We start from the raw sequence: 18,866 nt of genomic DNA on the forward strand, positions 1-18,866 counted from the left end.
CTTGAAAATACAGCTGCTGTTCACAAATTTATTATTTTTAACTATATTTCTAAGAACAATTCTTTTCATAAAGAAATAAAGAGACTATAACGAGTACCTCATCCGCGAATCGAGGACGTGATTCAGTAGAAAAACTTTTTCAGTCGACGTCGTTACCAATTGGTATAAGTGTCTATTTCTGAGGCAGGGAAAGTCTTGAAACTAGTTGAAAAATATTCAGTACTTAGTATTTTAAGATAGGGAAATATGCAAGTTTTTAATAGATAGAGGCTACATCTATGATATTGTAAAGTTGGAGAGTTCGTTTGAACGCGCTGATCTCAAGAAATACTGAACCAATTTGTAAAACCACTTCAGTGTTTGATAGCCCATTTCATTTCCTGTGTCACACGGGAAACCTATAAAACCGATGGTGGAAGCTACTTATAAATATGTTTATCAAAAAATCTATCTATACTAATATTATAAAGCTGAAGAGTTTGTTTGTTTGTTTGTTTGTTTGAACGCGCTAATCTCAGGAACTACGATTTGAATATTTCTTTCAGTGTTAGATAGTCCATTTATCGAGGAAGGCTATAGGCTACTTTTTATCCCGGTACGGGAAGTAGTTCCCACGGGATGCGGGTGAAACCGCTGGCAGAAGCTAGTCATTGATAAAATAAATCTATGTTACGTCTATTCATAAGTTTTCTATTAGCAAGAACCGATTCAAGAAATATCGATGGATAGTGATCACTAAACGCTACAACGTCTACAATAGATGCTTTTATTGTTCAGAATATCGACTACAGTACTCAACATCTTACACAAAGCTATCTATTTCTGTACTTCAACATTTAATATCCTTTAAGAAAAAAAGTCGATTGTCTCCCAAGGGAGTTTTATTCGTCAATCTTTTACAATCCATCTTGGCATCCAATCCCCTCCGATGTTCGTAAAGGACTCAATCATTCGGATTGATACATAGTTCGTCTCGTCTTATATTTTTATTATTTTGTGTTCAGCTTCCACCGATCGACTGCCAATCACGCGTCAATCACGATTTGTTATTCCCGAATATGGTTTATGCTTTTCTGTAAAGAAATTGAAGGGAAGTTATTTGATTTCGTGTGGAATTATGTTGTCTTTTCGGGAAAATCTTTCTAAATATATTTCTATGTATATTTGGTTACGTTTAGTAAAATTCTGCTGCATTGTATAATGACTAATGTTATTAAGCCATTCTTAGGAGATAATAAATTAGGTTAACAATCTAATAGCATGGAATGCATAATTATCTGCTTATCGATATTATCTAAATTATTACATAATTTTTAAATAATAATAATAAATATAAATAAACAAATTGACAAATTGAAGGGACCGGCGATCCTATTAAGATCGAGCGGGGAATATTCCAGGGTGACAGTTTGAGTCCACTTTGGTTTTGCCTGGCCTTGAACCCTTTAAGCACATTGCTAGAGGGTTCGGGGCTGGGCTATCCTTTGCGGAGAGGGGGTCAGGTTATATCCCATTTGCTTTATATGGATGATCTGAAACTATTTGCCACCACAGAACTGCAGCTGATGAAGCTACTGAAGATCACTGAAAATTTTAGTAGTTGCATCAGGATGGAGTTCGGTGTGGACAAATGTGCAGTCATGCATGTAAAGCGAGGTGGAATTGTGGAATCTGAGGGAGTACAACTCTCAGATTCTATAAACCTGAGATCACTCTCCGCAAACGATACATATAAATACTTGGGTATGGCGGAGGGGTTAGGCATCAATGTGGCTGTCATGAAACAGTCATTACGGGAGCGTTTCTTTGGCCGTCTGAATAAGGTTCTAAAAAGTTCCTTATCAGGCGGCAACAAGGTTCGCGCCTATAATGGTTGGGTCATGCCAGTCCTGATGTACTCCTTCGGCATACTCAAATGGACCCAAACTGAATTGGATGCCCTGGATAGGAGAGTCCGCACACTGCTGACCGCAGAACGAATGCATCACCCACGATCGTCGGTGATGAGACTGTACATCCCACGGAAATGTGGAGGCCGAGGCTTTTTAAATGCAAAGACGCTCCACAACCGTGAGGTGTGCAGTCTCAGAGAATATCTTCTCAAAAGCGACGTGGGTATGCATCGTGATATGGTAGCAGTGGACAAAGGACTCACCCCGCTATCGTTGGCAAATGAGAACTGGCGCAGACCTGTGGTACTAACTACCCATGATCGCAAGGGGGTATGGCAGAGCAAACAGCTACACGGACGCTTCTTCGGGGCTCTTCATGGCCCCGATGTAGATTTCAATGCGTCCGTAGCTTGGCTACGCTTCGGTGACCTATTTGGAGAAACCGAAGGGTTTGTATGTGCAATTATGGACGAAGTTATCCTGACGAATAACTACCGGAGGTATATTATGAAGGACGGGACGGTTGACATATGTCGGGCATGTCACCATCCGGGTGAGTCTATCAGACATATTATATCTGGTTGTTCTCGTTTGGCTAACGGTGAATATTTGCACAGGCATAACCAAGTGGCCAAGATCATCCACCAGCAGCTTGCTCTGCAATACAAACTTGTAGATCTTGAGGTACCGTACTACAGGTATGCGCCCGACCCAGTTCTCGAAAAGGACCATATCACGTTGTACTGGGATCGATCTATCATCACTGACAGGACTATTGCAGCCAATAAGCCTGATATAGTGGTGATAGATCGATCAGTGCGCCGCGCGATGATAGTCGATGTCACCGTCCCGCATGACGAGAACCTAGTGAAAGCTGAGAAAGAGAAACAAATAAAATATCTTGACTTAGCGCACGAGGTTGTCGCCATGTGGGATGTCGACACGGCTGTTATTGTGCCGATTGTCATTACGGCCAATGGTCTAATAGCCAAGAGCCTCGACCAACACCTCAGGAGGCTCTCGTTGGGCGGCTGGATCAAGGGATTGATTCAGAAGGCAGTACTCCTTGATACGGCGCGTATTGTGAGGAGGTTTCTGTCTCTGGGACCCTAACCACCGGTACCTTGGACCCTGTGCCCGATACCGGTGGCCATCTATTTTTTATATTTTTAAATGTTTTTTTTATTTTTTTTGTAATCTAATATTTAAAAATATAAATAATTATGTTGACAGACAAATAAATGCAATATAAATAATAATAATGTCGGGACACCCTTTCACACACGGTCGGTTAGCCCCATGGTAAGTTATTAATTAACTTGTGTTATGGGTGCTAACACAACTGATAAACTACATATAGCTACATATATACATATTTATAAATACATATTGTAACACCCAGACCACGACCAACAAGCATGCTCATCACACAAATGTCGATCGAACCGGGAATCGAACCCGGGACCTCAGATTCGGCAGTCCGGCTTGGTGACCTTTGCGCCACAGAGGTCGTCAAAATTACAAGTTAACATATTCGTTATACATAAACGTGTCTATAACATACTCGTAATTCTATAGTAGGTATAATGAGGTCACCGAATACGTGCATACTTTTTAAAGACTAGATTATATGTATTCTTTTAACTGAAGAAGTAGAAGAAGTTCAGTCGGCTCAAGACGTTAAACTAAACTGCCCCCCACCGCCTTTTATAACTGGAATATTTCACATAATCCACTTACACCGTCGCGCAAAACGAGCGTAAAGTTATGACATAAAAACTTTATGGAAGTTAGTTTTCCTTGAAGATATTAAAATTAAAACGAAGTCAAAGTAACACCCAGCGAAGTCTTGGAATATAAATTTAAAAATAGAATCCTTGAAGTATACTGAGCAGTAAAATATTATCTTGAAAGTGTGGACTGCGGTCCTAATCCATACTGGGACGGTCGTTAGGTTTAAAGTTAAGGAATTTGATGAATATTGTTATCATAAAAGACAAAGAAAGTGTCATCGTTAATGTTCTGTCATCTTCAACTTTTGTCGCAAACTTTATTCCAAAAATAAATATCTTTTGTCGAGACAGTAGCGAATCTCAAATCCAAACAAACTTCATAAACACTAAGATTAGAAGACCTCTTCACAAACATTCAAATAAATTCAAAACGCAGTTACAATAACCAACTTAGCTACTACATCAATCTAGCCAAAATTCACCTTCAGGTCCCAAAAATACCTATCTCCCAAACTTCAGACTTCTAAGAGAACGGCAATATTATTCAGAGAAACATCTTGATTAAACAATGAACCGTCGAAGTTACGAACACCTATTGTTCCTCACCTCTAGATTTCTAATTAAAAAGTGACAAACATTAACGAGGGTCGACGTTGGGTAAACTAGACGAGTACACAATGAGAAGTAATACTTTCGAGGGCGTTTGAAGTGACCTGTTAACAGTCCTTGAGCATAGGTGTTGAAACCTACTTGTGGTTGGGGCACGTGGTTAGAGTTAACTATTGCTATAGGTTTCAGTTAACACAAACGAAAGGTTGATTGACGGCATTTTTGCATCTGAATGTCAAAGTGATCACAACTTTAAGCAGTGTGAAGAATGATAATGTTTTATCCATTACGAAAACGTCACATTATTGTCGCAATTCTTTAAAAGAACTTTCTGAAATTGGGTGATTTAAAACCGTCTAGATACCTCTCCAGAACCTTTTAATGTGATAAAGTATATAATTCATTTCAAAGACCCTTCCAAAAATAATATACACGTAAACAATCCTTATTTAAAACACGTTAACCCCACATTTGGTTCTTAAACAACGCTAGAGGTATTTGACACGCGTTCTCCATTACAACAATTGTTCGCATTTCTCCAAGCGAGGCTTGATAATGAGAATTCTTCACCTTTCATTCCCGCAGGTGAGGTCGGGCACTTTCTATTTTGTATTTGTATTTCCATTGCTGTTCACTGAATTTAATTTATTCGTATAGGTTCGTTACTTAAGCTATTTTAAGACTGTAAAGGAAGCAGTTTTAACAGTTTAAAAGTAAACACAGTCTGTGAAATTGAGAGCCTTATTTTTGACAGTTATGCACGACACTGATATCGCTTTCATAAAAAAATGCAAATGCAGGTAATGTACTATTCTATCATTTACTTCTGTAAAGTATAGAAATGTTGTCTGTTTTTGTTCAGTGGCATGAATTAAATATGCACGTAAAGTGCAAAAGTTTGTTGGGTTTTTGCTTGCATCGAATATTCTCAGATTTTACGAATATTTTTGCGGTGCTTCTCTCGTAAGTAATTCATATTTCTTCATATTATTTTCCACGTACATTTTAGAACGTGACTGAGAGTGTTCGTAGCCAAGAAATTTTAAAATCAACGTCAAATAAACAAGTGCGGGTATATATTTCGCTCATTCAGACCGAACTTGCTGAGTGCACAATATAGAGAAATTCCGACATTACTGCGAAAAATATTTTTGCAATATTTTAAGTAGTGAAAAGGCTTTCGTTGTAGAACTGTGAAGTTTTCCTAGGGAACGTGTCGAGAGACGGACGGAGTTACGAGCCGAGACGAATGACCCCACATTGTAGACTAGGGCCATTTACGGCTGCTGAACTGTTTTCGCGGATGTTCACTACGCCTTATAGTGTGATATGGGGGGATTAGCATCCTTCTCGGTTTATGGACACAATTTTGGGGCTCGAAATCCCTTTGAAATGAGTTTTTATGATATGTTGAAGCTGAGTGAATTTTTATACGCGATTCTGTTTATTGTGTATTTTTTCCTATTTTTATACTCATGACAATGGATTTATGTACTGTCAGTTACATTGAGTAATATAGAGGTAGTATGAACTTTCAATCTTCTCACGATAAACCTTCAAATAATGTGTGTTTATCCTAAACTGAGACGTGTGTTTCTAAATGAAAATTAAAATCACAATTTACTTGAAAGATAACCCAAATTAGGGTACAGATACACCTCATTTTAGCAGCGTCTAATATCCTTACAACGCGCAGCTTAGGCGGTAATGTAAGACAGGATGAATAAGGAATTCTCACTGAAAAGGTTCTTTTGTATAATTCATTTGCGGGTACATAAGTACGTGCTGTATAAGGAGGGTCAAAGACTTTTTCGGAATGGTCTGCTGTAAATGGGTATTAAGGCTTATGTACGTAACTTGAAGTAATGCGAGTCATTATAGTAAGGGGCTTGGTTATTTTTGATGTTAGGCTTGCAATGGCAACCCCAATGGTTTGTTTGAAAATATTTTTTGGCGTTAGTTGTTTTGTTGGTCGAGTATGATGGCTATTTTTATGTAACAGCTGGTTATTTATATGTTTTAATACATCATCATCAGCCTATCGCAGTCCACTGCTGGACATAGGCCTCTCCAAATGCAGGCCACTGAGATCGATTTTCGGCTTCTCGCATCCAGTTCCTGCCAGCCGTCTTGCGCAAGTCATCACTCCACCCCGGGACAGTGCCTGAGGACGTCCTACACTACGTTTGCCGAGGCGTGGTTTTAATACAGCTAGTTTACAATGCCAATAAAAATATAATAATTCGATTTTTTATTGAAAATACAAATAAAGGCAAAATCAGCGATCATGTCGAATAAAAGAACGATAAGCAGAAAATAGTCTTCCAAGCCGAGACACTTCTAAATAAGACCGTCTAAATATCCCAATGTTATATAAAGGACTTGGGCTACATCTTAGTTAAACTGTTTTGAGGAACAAAGTTCAAATACAAACATATTCAGCTTAGTTGTGGAGATTATGCAAATTCTTAAACCTCTCAACCATTGCCTTTGTTAAGTAAAATTATAGTAAACAGATTGATAGCAGTAGGTCTACTTTGAACAAACCGTACTTTTATTAAAACTTGGAAATTTTGAAATGGAAAAAAACGCCAAGAAATACTAGCTTATGTAGCTTTTTGAGGACTAACGAATTCGCTTTAATGTACTGGTACTTAATTCCTATTTTTTATGTTATACTTTTCTTAAATGTTACGTAACCCATTTAAAGATGTCAAAACTTATTTTGGCTTTGATATGCCAAAATTAAGCAAAGTCTGTATCAGTTGCAGAATTTTCAAATATATTTTAGAAATTGTGCTTCTGATATAACTTCTTGGGTGCGACAAAATGCAAACGAGGTGTCTATACTGTGTATCAAATCGTCAGCTATTGACCTTCGTGAACCTGTGTAATAAGACCCTAAGTCTGAGACTCCGTGAAATCCTGCCCACATGATTCGCATAGAAATTGTTGATTTAATAAAGTTGCTGTTTAATATGTAAGTATGTTTAGAAATTGGGTTTTTTTATTGATAACTTCTCTGGCGTTAATATCAATGTATTTACTTACTTCAAGTTTAGTGTTAATGAATATAGTTATTGGGGGAATCTTGATGTTCTTTACCATTTAATTTATCAAACCTGCAAGATAAATTGACTCCTAAAACGTGATCACTTAAGTATATCTTGCAAAAAGAAGGTAGACAGAAGCTACTAAATTTAGTTCATTACTAAAGCAACTAGGAAAATAATGCCCAAACAAGAACGAATATTACCCACAATCTTTCTAACATAACAAGAAAGCATCTAACTTAATCTAACACTGTAGTTTAGAACCATACGTCTTCTAGAAGCATACTCTTGGGACCAACAGGGATGCTGCCTGAAATAAACTACCAAATATTTAAAGAGTATACAAATAAAGTATATAAATATACAGACTGCCGTTGTGGTTTTGTACTGTCTCCGTAAGCTCTAGATGGATTAGTCTATGAATCATTCATTGTTTGAAATGTCAACTACATTTGGATGAATCTCGATAAGATGTTATACGGTACTTGCTGTCTGCTAAAGGTCAATGATATCTCTAACTTAAAGAAACAACGTTAGGTAGATAAGTAACGGACTCTAAACGACTCTAAATTACGTTTGACTATGGCAGATGTACGAGAAAATATTGTTTAAAAAAAGGTCATAGGTATATTTTCAATTTTAAGTTTGTCGGACTTACATTTTTTGTCCCTGGTCTTCTGGAAAAATCTTCAGAAATGTCTAACCCCACTCACCGAACTGAGAGTCGAAGCCTTAAAAAAATATGTCGAAAAATACAAAACCAAAGTTCTGACCTTCTTTTACTTAGTATAATAATTTAACAAAGTCCTCATTCCAGAAACTCCGCAATTTCCTGGTAATCAAGGGAATTATGAACACCACCGGGTACCGAGACGCTTTCTAATATAACCATGTTTACATCAATTTCACATAAACCAGTTTCGCTGAAGGCTAATTTTAAAATTTACAGCCAACCTGTTCCTTGCCTCTCCCGCTCGCGTTCACTTTAATACTTTATTATATTAGATATTTAATCATTTAGCTTTCTCAAATTTCTCGTAACATGTTTTTAGGCTTGTAGCTTCGGTTTTTAGTTGTTTGTTTTTGTTTTAAAACACGTTTGCTTGTTGTTATTTCTTTGTTTCAACACTACTACTAATCTTTGACAATGTATGTTTTTGAGATAAAACTGTAATTTAGAAAGTGTAAATCTTAATTTTCCGACAAGGCAAATTTTTCGTCTGATTTTGTTTTTAAATTAATTAAGAATCGAATCCCTTTGTCAAAAACGTATCCTTCCATTGTTACCCTGTAAAACCACTACAACCCTGTGATAGGTTGACAGAGTTTTGAATTTCTGATTACTTGCAACACCAGTCAAAGGCACTATCTGACAGAGGCTATGGTAATTTTACCTCCAGCTTTCAAACATCGTGTAGCCAAACAACATTTCCAACATCATTTATCTAACACGAAACGTGAAAATCATCCAATTTCTGTAATGCCTAAGAGTATGCACACACAACAAACTTTTAGTCGACCGATATTTGGCTTGGGCTCATAGATCAGGATGAAGATAACTGGAAGTAAACACGTTACAAGTGTAACGACGATCAAGTATCTATCCGGTATCAGACCGACTTATAACTTTGAAGCTGACCCCAACATTGGGAAAAGGCTCGGGAGATGATGAGACCGACTTAAAACTTTGATTAAATTCACGAATTTCTTTAAAGCTTTTTTTTCGACCATCGGGTGAACAGTTGGCCGACTGTTTAGTCGTCAGTGTGCGTGTAGTCTAACAGCCTGTATAGTGACGCGTTCGTGTATGCAGAACAGCAGAAACGCATCGATAATTACGCAGGACTACACTTAATCGCATTTGAATTTATAGTGTTGGACCACTGTGAATTCTAATGCGATTCTCAATAATCGAATTTTCTGGCTGAATTGAGCTTTTGACCTCGTTCGGTTTGACGCGCTGTTTCAGGATATCAGTTTGATTGCAAAGGCGGAGTTGTACTGGTTGCGTGAAGAAGATTTTACCTACTTCCGTGGTACCAATAAATCGGACTGTAAAAAAAGTACGAGTAAAACTGTAAACTAATCGATATTTTTCTTCGGATTTTTAGTCTCAAAGAGGATATAAGTACATTACGCTAAAATAAATATCGTAGAAAGATTTATAAGTCAGTAATGCCACTAATATTTTATCTTGGATGACTTTAGGTATGATAAGTCGCACAAGAATGGAATGAGAATGTAAACCAAACTTTATTCAAAACTTTCATACAATAACACCAGTTACGAAAAGTAACCAAATATGATTGTTCTGACAGCTGTTCAACATTAACATTTTGATAAGATTCTCTCACATTTCAACAACATTATACGCAGGAGCCTAGCAAGCTCACATTGCAAAGACAACAAACACACAGACACACCTTTAAACACGTACACACACACATTCACCCAAGCACACAACTCTTGATATTCAACCTCCTCCAGTATTAAATAAATAAGGTTTTATTTGATCTTGGCCGCGTCGCCATTCTGGTTACGTAAGCAAGAATGAGAGTGGTGCTATTCATTTAGAATTCTCTTTACAGTAATATTAGATAGGTGAGCGCGCCTGACCTGGCACCTACGTGTTTGTATTGCATTTTCGTGCATCCATGTTTTAAAGTGAGGTTATGAGAAATAAATTTCAAGCACCTGTTGTGAGCGAGTTTAGAACGGTACGCGTTGGTTTTCTTTTTAATATAAAAATGTAAATGTGGAGAATGAAATGTTGGCTATTTAAGATTTTTCTATAGTTTTACTCAACAACTGGACTCAAAAATAGTTTTTGAGAAAGTTAGGGTCTTCTTGCAAAAGACAAAATGTTGGCGGCTTCACTGTAACATTATAAATTAGAAGCTTATCATTTTTCGTGCCTTAATTTTTTGCCTTCCTCCTTTTGAATTCCTCTCTGCAAAAACGTAAAATATACTCCAGGATGACTTTGTCTGCCAACCTAATAGGTAACGCCGAATGAATTGAATAGTCAATGGGACATACAGAGTGCTCATACATTTACCTGTTGCTTTGAACATAGGGAGCGTTTGTACTTTATATTAATGTGAATAAACGAGCTATTATTTGATGGAGAGCTAATTTATAGATAAAGAGAAAAAAAGATGAAGAATCTGTAAATATTTGGTTACTGTAAAACCGTTCAGTAGTTTCGGAGCTTCTATTGTATAAAACAAACAAAAAGATGTTTCCCTTTTGTTTTATTAGTATATATTACTAGTAAGTGTATCTATAAGTGATGGGAAGGATTTCTGATTCAGAAAGGATAACTTTCAACTCATCTTTCCTCTTGTTATCTAATTGAGAGTGATTCTTTCTTGTTAGAAACTATAACAACTTTGGTGGTACAACTTCGTTTTCTTTTGTAGAAGAAGTGAAGCATATTTGGAATACCAGTTTGTTTTTTGAAAATAAATTGAAGGAGAAACGGGATAGCTCAATAAAAAATACATTAAATTATTGTCAAAATATTAAACTTTAATAATGAGAACAATCAAATATAAAAAATACCAGATATATTATCAAAATGCCTATCAAACTAAAAATACTCCAAAAACGTGATTTGACTTAGGGTGCAGATAATTTGGAATATAGTATTCCAAATTATATTCATTTTTTTTTTCTTTGAAAATTGCTAACACTTTTTCTTAGAAACTAATAGAATTCTAAATGTTTTATAGTCATTGGCTCTTTACAAAAAAAGAAACTTTTACAAAAAAATAAAACCGACTCCCAAAAAACTGAAAAGCAAAAAAAACACGGTATTCCAAATTAACAACACGCCAACTTAACTTAAAGTTGCATGTCAAATTTTTAATTCTAGAAATATTCACAAAATCATAGTAATATCTTAAACTAACAAGGTCACTCCGCAATTAAAATAATTACAATAAAGATTTAGAGTATTACAGCAAATGATTACCACTGATTGCATTCTTACCGAAAAAGTTTTCAAATCAGGCTTCTCGTTCGCTGGGGGCTGGTAGCCGAAATGTCAAGATAGCGTCCTGTTTTTAATGCTGTATGGCTTTGTGTATCGTTTGACGTTATGTTTACGGCATAAAAATTCAGATGGCGTTTATATATATTTAGATATCGAAGTATTCCAAGTTACCTGCAGTATTCCAAATATGCTGCAGTTCCTCTATAAGACGTTCGCAAAGTTCTGCAGTGACAAGATCTTGTCTGACTACATTACTTGTACAGTCTGTATTTACTTGGTAGGTTTATTCTCTGTTAGCACAGCATAATTGGTATACAGTTACTGTTACAGTTACAGCCTTTTTATCGTCCCACTGCTGGGCTGCGGCCTCCTCTCACACGGAGAAGGATTGAGCTTATCACTTGAGTTAATCACTACGCTTGCTCAATGCGGGTTGGTGATTTCAGACTTTATAGTCCAGGTTCCCTCAAGATGTTTTCCTTCACTTTTTTATCAGCAATTGGTATAATCTAACTTATTATTTTCCTTATTATAACGAGGAAACATTTTTTGTTGGTTTGTATCCTAAAGGCTCCAAAACTACTGAAGCGATTTGAAAAATTCTTTTGCTGTTGGAAAGCTACACTTTTCCCGAGTAAATAGGCTAGGTTTATCCGGGTACGGACAGTAGTTCCTACGGGACAAACCGCAGGAAAACGTTTATAATGAAAGAAAAATATCCCTCAGGGTAAATAAAAATAAGCTGAAAAGTATTGCTCATTAGCTTAGACGCGCTATTCTTAGGAACAAAAATTGTTTCAATGTTAGATTTCTCATTTATCGAACTATAGGCTATTTTACCATTTGCGCGAAGCATTTTTCGTAATGTATACAAAAGACAACAAAGTAACAATTTTCACCTAGACAACCAACCCTTTAGGCAAACAATAAACATTTTGATGACACGAGTAAAAGTGAAACGATCCATCATTTATATCGTAATATCGTTGATGTATCGTTTTATTATAAAGAAAGTGTTAGCCTAGCTAAAATTTATGTAGCAATTGTTTAGTTTTGAGAAATAAAGCTAAACACAGTTTATTGATTAATCGGTTTTGATGTGGAAAGTAACTCAGCAATGTCGTTGTTTACTACCAAATTATATGATCATATTTTTATTACACAACGTTATAGAAAGCAGAAATGCCAGATGCTGTTGTGGTTTCCAGGTCTCTCTACCAAGGCGGAGATTTTTAAGCAACCAATAGAATTGCGTTATATAAACATCACGTCTGTGATTAGAAATTCTATTGGTTATTTTAAAAAACCTACGCTCAGCATCTCGTTGGTGATGTTTGGACCTGATTCTGATGCCTCTTCAAATCTTGTTTTTCGTCCTTGAATTAAAGATGATAATAAAATTATTAGTCCTCTAATGAGTTTTATGAATGTAAATAATAATTAATTGCATATTATTTACAAAATACAACGCAGCCACAAAACAAATCATTATAGTTTTGCATTGTATTTAATTAGTTAAGTAAATTAGTTTAACGCGCCCAATTAGTTCTCGTTAACGCTATACAAATAACAATTTATTGTGGTATTGCCATTAAATATTATATTTTATGTTATTACTGCATATTATTTCGATCGTCGAGTATCCGATTATCTTTCGAGTGCGGTTTGCAATCGAATGTAATCGATTTAAACGTAATTAGTTCAAGGGTGGCCAATGTATCTTCTATTCTCATTAATACTCAATCTTAATTGGTTTTTACTAAGGAATATTTTAAAGTAAGTAAATTCTTTTCACTTGAATGTGGGAATCAAAACGAAAAAAATATGGTTAACATGTCACAATATAATATTCAATTATGAAGATCTACACCTAACTATTATAAATATCGTCAACAAACAATTCCGCTAATATAAAAGCTCACATTTATTATTTCATCCGCAACTAGGGCTGCCATCCGTCCGGGTTTCCCCGGATTTGTCCTCGTTTGGAGGCCGTCCGGGGGCCGTCCGGGCGGGGTTTCAAGAAGTGTCCGGGGAAAACCCGGACACTTTTCATGTAAGCAAGCACCTCATTGAATTTAAGTATATGTTAATAGTAAAGGGATTACAAATTAGGTTCGGGGGAAAAATGCGATTTACACCAAATGTCCGGGTTTTTTAAATGTTTGTCCGGGTTTTTTAAATGTTTGTCCGGGTTTGGCGAAATTCGAGATGGCAGCCCTATCCGCAACCAACTTATTCCAAGTTCCAAGTCACGTCGACTTCGAAATTCCGCACAGAATGTCAGGCGAAAACTACAGCTCACTTCCTCACCCAGGTACCCTCGTATCACAAAGAAATATGACGACATTTATCATCCGGTTAGCATACATTGCTCGTTCGAATAGCAATAAGCGGCAACAGTACCGCACTTATGTATAAATGTATAAAGCACCGAATTGTAGCATGAATAATATCGCGATATTTCTAAGTAATAACGACCTTGGTATCAATGTTTACATTATGGTCGGTTGGTATTGATGTATGGCGGAGGCAGGGTTGCTTTTCTAATAAAAACGTGCGATTTTTCTCAAGTACGATTCTAACGTGCCTTTGAGTTTTCTTTGGATTATTTGTATTTTTTTTTTGGGTCAGGGTTTGTGTGCTTATACATTTTGGTAGGCCGGTTAAAGTACCGATACAGATTATACCTAATGAAATGCCGTGTCTGAAAATATTTAAAGACAAATTAGATGAGTGGTCGTAATATTAAAATAAGGATAGATGCCTTCCTCGATGAATAGGCTATCTAAAACTGAAATATTTTTGCATGTAAGAATTGGTCGGTAATACGATCTGTTTACAAAAGGAACGTTATGTAAAACATAATTAATCATGGTTTTCCTTTACGTAACATACTTCACAAGTAAAGCTAAAGAAAAGCTAACAAATTAGATAAATAAATTACTTGAATGAAGCCAGTAATTAACGTTTCAGCTGCGTGATTCCCAACACGGGCTACACTGTAATTTGTATTATCTTTACCGTGTTGGAAAAACTACGGAATGTGTTGTTAAATGTAGTACAGCGATTCGAACATTGTATCTTATCTACACTCTTATTATAAAGAAAAGGATTTGTGGAACAACCACTGTGAAAATAAAATGCTTTAACAATTAGAATGCTACATTAGTCTCGATTAACATTGATGGGACCCGAGTAGCAGAAAATAAGTGTGAAGAAATTAGTGCAACAAATAGTTCTTAGTGATAAAAAACAGTTTTAAAACTAATGTATTTATAGAAGAAAGTGAAAGAAAAATGATTTAATAAAGTAATCTTCAGTCACACAACTCTTAAAAGAAGAACAATCATGGAAGAGAATAGCTCTCAATATTCCCACGGTCCCAATCTCGGAGCGTTAATGAATAATTCCCAACAATTAATATACCCAGGGGACTGGAATCGTTCATAATTGAGTCGCTCAATAATTTCGCCTTCACTCATTTTTATACCAAAGAGAGATTGTTTCCTTTTACGTCCAGCGATGATACTTCGGGTTTTAAGCTCACACTGTAGACTAACTACTAAACAGTTGGCCAATTTTTTTGATAGAAAATCTTGTTTCCAATCAATGTTTACAGTCGGTCTGATACAGCTAAATACCTGATCTTTATAATGTGCGTGCTACCACTCATCTTCATACTGATTTATGAGCCCAAACAAACTATCGGCTGACTAAAAGTTTGCAGTTTGTGGGTGGTCTGACGAATATTGCCAAAAGGAATCTTTAGGCACTTCCAGTGATTTGAATATTCATGAATCGATATTGATGGAGCCTCATTTTGTATGTGATGGCGCCGAATAGAAGATTCTTTTTGGAAAGGTACGTTTATTGGGTTGTTAAATGACTAAATTGGGTTTTAAAGTGGATTTGAATGTCTAAGAGGCTCTTTGTGACGGCTGTCAATCATTCGTTAGAAGTGTCTTTAGATAAAAGATTTTTTTTCTCGATAGCTGTTCACGCCTCTTTATTAATGTTACTTATTTGAAGTATTTTCTATGGTATTCTAGTGCCGAGTAATATAATATTTTGCCTCCGATGTAATATAATATTTTGGGCAGTTTTTTTTACATTATAATATTCATTATATACCTGAAAAAACATTGTTGGTTGAACCTGAAAATATTGCCCGTTATAATATCACCGAAACTAAAGTGATTATACTTCGGAATCTCAATTTAATTTCACTTCGTGGTCTTTAGGGAATGCCTAAACTATTGAATAACTTGTGAAATACCTCAGGCCACAGACTAGGTAATTAGTTAATTGATCCTTTATTACAAATACACTATTCCTTATCAATGTCTTAGGGTATAAAAAAACGTCTAGACTATGGTTAGTTCGTGCTATAGACGCAGTTTATACCCTATTTGGAACGATGTCCACAACAAACGAATCAGAAACTGTGTTTATAGAGGCCTTCGAATTAATTGAAACCGAAATGAATGTAAACAGTAAGAAGTAGTTTGTATGTTCATTTAAGTTGTTTTTGCGTAGGTAAATAAATGTAGTTTGTTCCGCAATGTAAACTTGTAAATATATAGTTGGAGAGTTTGTTTTACAAACGCACTAATCTCAACAAAAATCTTATTAAAAAAAAACTTTTACAGTTAGATATCTTATTTATAGAAGAGTTTTTTTTATCCTACGTGAGTTTCGTCGAAGCTAGTATATATAAGTAGATATATATATAGACATAATGTGTGCCAAAATAACCTTCCCTAATGTCTATCACATAACGTGTAAGGTTCGATGATAAAAAAATAATAAGAACCCAATGTATGGTTCGTTTATTTTTATGCCAAGAGTATCAGTTTTCCTTCAGCCGTAATAGAAAGATAGCCAAAATAACATTCTGATATCGAAGTAATTACTAATTGTTTTTGTAACGTAACACGCGAATATGATATCTAGTTAATTATCTTTGTTAGTGTTATTTTTAGAGGGGTTATTGGTCGGCCCTGATAATTGATAGTTGGAGTGCTAGCCTTGAGGTAACGGCTGTAAGAAGCTAGCTTGTTAAGCATGACTTTTTGATTCGAGCACCTGTGTTAGGTACATTTTCAATCGCTTAAGTCCTATTAAAGTTTGCATATAATTTAATTTAGCCACTATTCACAAAAGACAATATAGGTTGATAAAATAGTTTTGTAGGTTAATTTCAGTAGATTTAATGTATGATAGTATAGTAGGCAGGTCCTTATTACACAGCTATTTATTTCATTTTAGTCTCGACTTATAAAAAGTAATTATCTAGAGGTATAATTATTTTTGCGTCCTGCCCTTAACGTTCATGCGATTTTATTGAAAAAAAAAATAACTGTGTACAATTACCTACTTTTTTATCGTATAAAAATATATCATACTTCTTTTGATTTGCATAAACGCAGTGTTTTGATCAATTTCGACAGGTACATTTTAAATGAATACTAATTCGAAACTTATTCATTTGTTTCAATAAATTATTAATGTTCAATTAAACTTCAATAATATACAGTTAAATGAATCTTTCGGGATAGACAATTGAGATCTGAACTTACAAAGTAGTTATAAATTGGTGAAAATAATTGACTGTCATCAATATAATAAGCATCACGGTTTTGAAAACCTTTTGTTGATAAAGAAACTTTCGTCCGAAGTTTTTTCACTTATTTAATAGGTTTTCTTTGATAGTTAGATCGTAGTTAGTTCAAAGTAAAAGTAAAGTTGGACTTTCTCGGTTTAATTTTCATCATTTTAATTGAGTTCATTTGGTGTAGTTTACGATTCAATGAAATATACTATGCATTATTATTTTAATGCACAATTGGAATAAAAATATACGTAATTTTATTTCTTAATAACGATAAAAAAGAACATTTATAAAATAGAAATTAATTTTAAGTGTTTTTAAATGGCTAAACATGTTTTACTCTAACACAGTGTTTGTGTGAATACTATTAATTGTACCGCCACTTGAGATTTTTTCCATATGAAACGTTCTCATAAGATGTTTTTGTACAAACCGTAAGGAAAGTTACAGGTAAGGTAACGTTCAGGTAAGGACAGGTACGGCCTACGAGACACCGTAATACAAGTTGATTAAGTAAATAATGAAACTTGAAACAAATACTTGGAGAGGCCTATGTCCAGCAGTGGACTGCGATAGGCTGATGATGAAGTAAATAATGTAATTGTTACTTACCATAATATACGTCATCCAGCTCTTTATATCTCTTGGCATTGACGCCGATTCTCCAACTGTACAACAGCACCACTAATATTGATATATTCTGGAACAAAAAAATACATGGAGTTACTTTATGGTTTCATTTTTTAAATATTTCAATAGTCTGTTTTCTTTTGGCATTCATCTTAAAGGATATTTAAAACAATACTTCTCATAAAATTATAATTTTTGATTTTTCGAAAAACATTTTTAATTATTGTCATGATTAGTAGCAGGATATCAAAAAGAATATAACACATTTTCACGTGATGACAAAAAATTTAAGAATTGTTGTAAAGTCCTCTAAAGTCTGAAAAAATAACAACTTGACCCAATAAACACATTGACTTCTAAAAGTATTAAATGGCATTATTACTTCTAGCCAGCACTAGAGGTATTATATCGAGATTCAAGTTCACATGAGTCTCGGCGAACCACTTAAACTTGGCAGGTAAGGTTCTCAACGAATGTTCAGAATAAGTGAGTAAACATACCCGCTACTCTTCTCAAATGGATGGGGGTAATAAAAGCAGTAGATAGTAAGTAAGTACATTATTTTATCTCCCATTTCTATACGGAATAGGTAATAACGAGGTTTTAGTACTGAGCTGCCGTTTTGGCCAGTAGACGTGCCATTTGGTTTGTGGTCGAATCACCAAACGTTCTTATTTTAAAAATACAAGATTCAAAGAGGTTTTCATCACTGAGAGGCAACGATTAAATTAAAAAAGATAAGTCAGGGCGACTCAATTTGATTACGAATTTCGAATAAAACATTTGAGATATTGTTATGGCAACACTTTCGAGGCCCAAATTCGAAATTCAAATCAATTTTATACAAGCAATAAAAGCTAGAAATTCGGAGTATTGTGATTATGAATTTTCCTTGAGGTCAAATCATAAAATTTAATTTTGAGATTTAGGCCATGTACATCAGAGCCCTAAAATGAAATCATAATGATGAAGTTGCTGTTGTCTTTTCCTAAATTATTTTACTTTCGTTATCTTAGTAGTTTATGTATAAATTAGTCAAGTTCTTATAAGTCCTCGAATACAAAGGCACTACTTCGTACTGTCAGCTACTAAAACGGTCGCCAACTATCAGCTACCTGAGGCTATTTCTAGATTTCATTATATATCCTTACCTTCCATGTAAAGCGATTTAACGATGAAAAAGCAACAAATAAACAACTGTTAGTAACATTTATACTAGCAAGAATTAATGAGGCAAAAGCTTTTCTCCCATACTTTTTCTCCCATTGCCTATTATGGCTTTTATAGCCCGATATTGCTTCACGGGACGTCGAGCCAATTTAATACGATAATTCCTTC

The 18,866-nt window shown here is 35.2% G+C and overlaps 1 protein-coding gene across 1 annotated transcript in view; it reads right to left on the reverse strand.

Moving 5' to 3' along the window:
- Window positions 1-18,866, reverse strand: part of LOC124632783 — a 62,318-nt gene that overhangs the window by 20,600 nt on the left and 22,852 nt on the right. The window contains exon 3 of the mRNA XM_047167744.1: window positions 17,511-17,598. Coding sequence (XP_047023700.1) covers window positions 17,511-17,598 — 88 coding nt within the window. The remainder of the gene's footprint in view (window positions 1-17,510; window positions 17,599-18,866) is intronic.

This window comes from Helicoverpa zea, chromosome 8 (genome assembly GCF_022581195.2).
Source record: "Helicoverpa zea isolate HzStark_Cry1AcR chromosome 8, ilHelZeax1.1, whole genome shotgun sequence".
Taxonomy (NCBI): domain Eukaryota; kingdom Metazoa; phylum Arthropoda; class Insecta; order Lepidoptera; family Noctuidae; genus Helicoverpa; species Helicoverpa zea.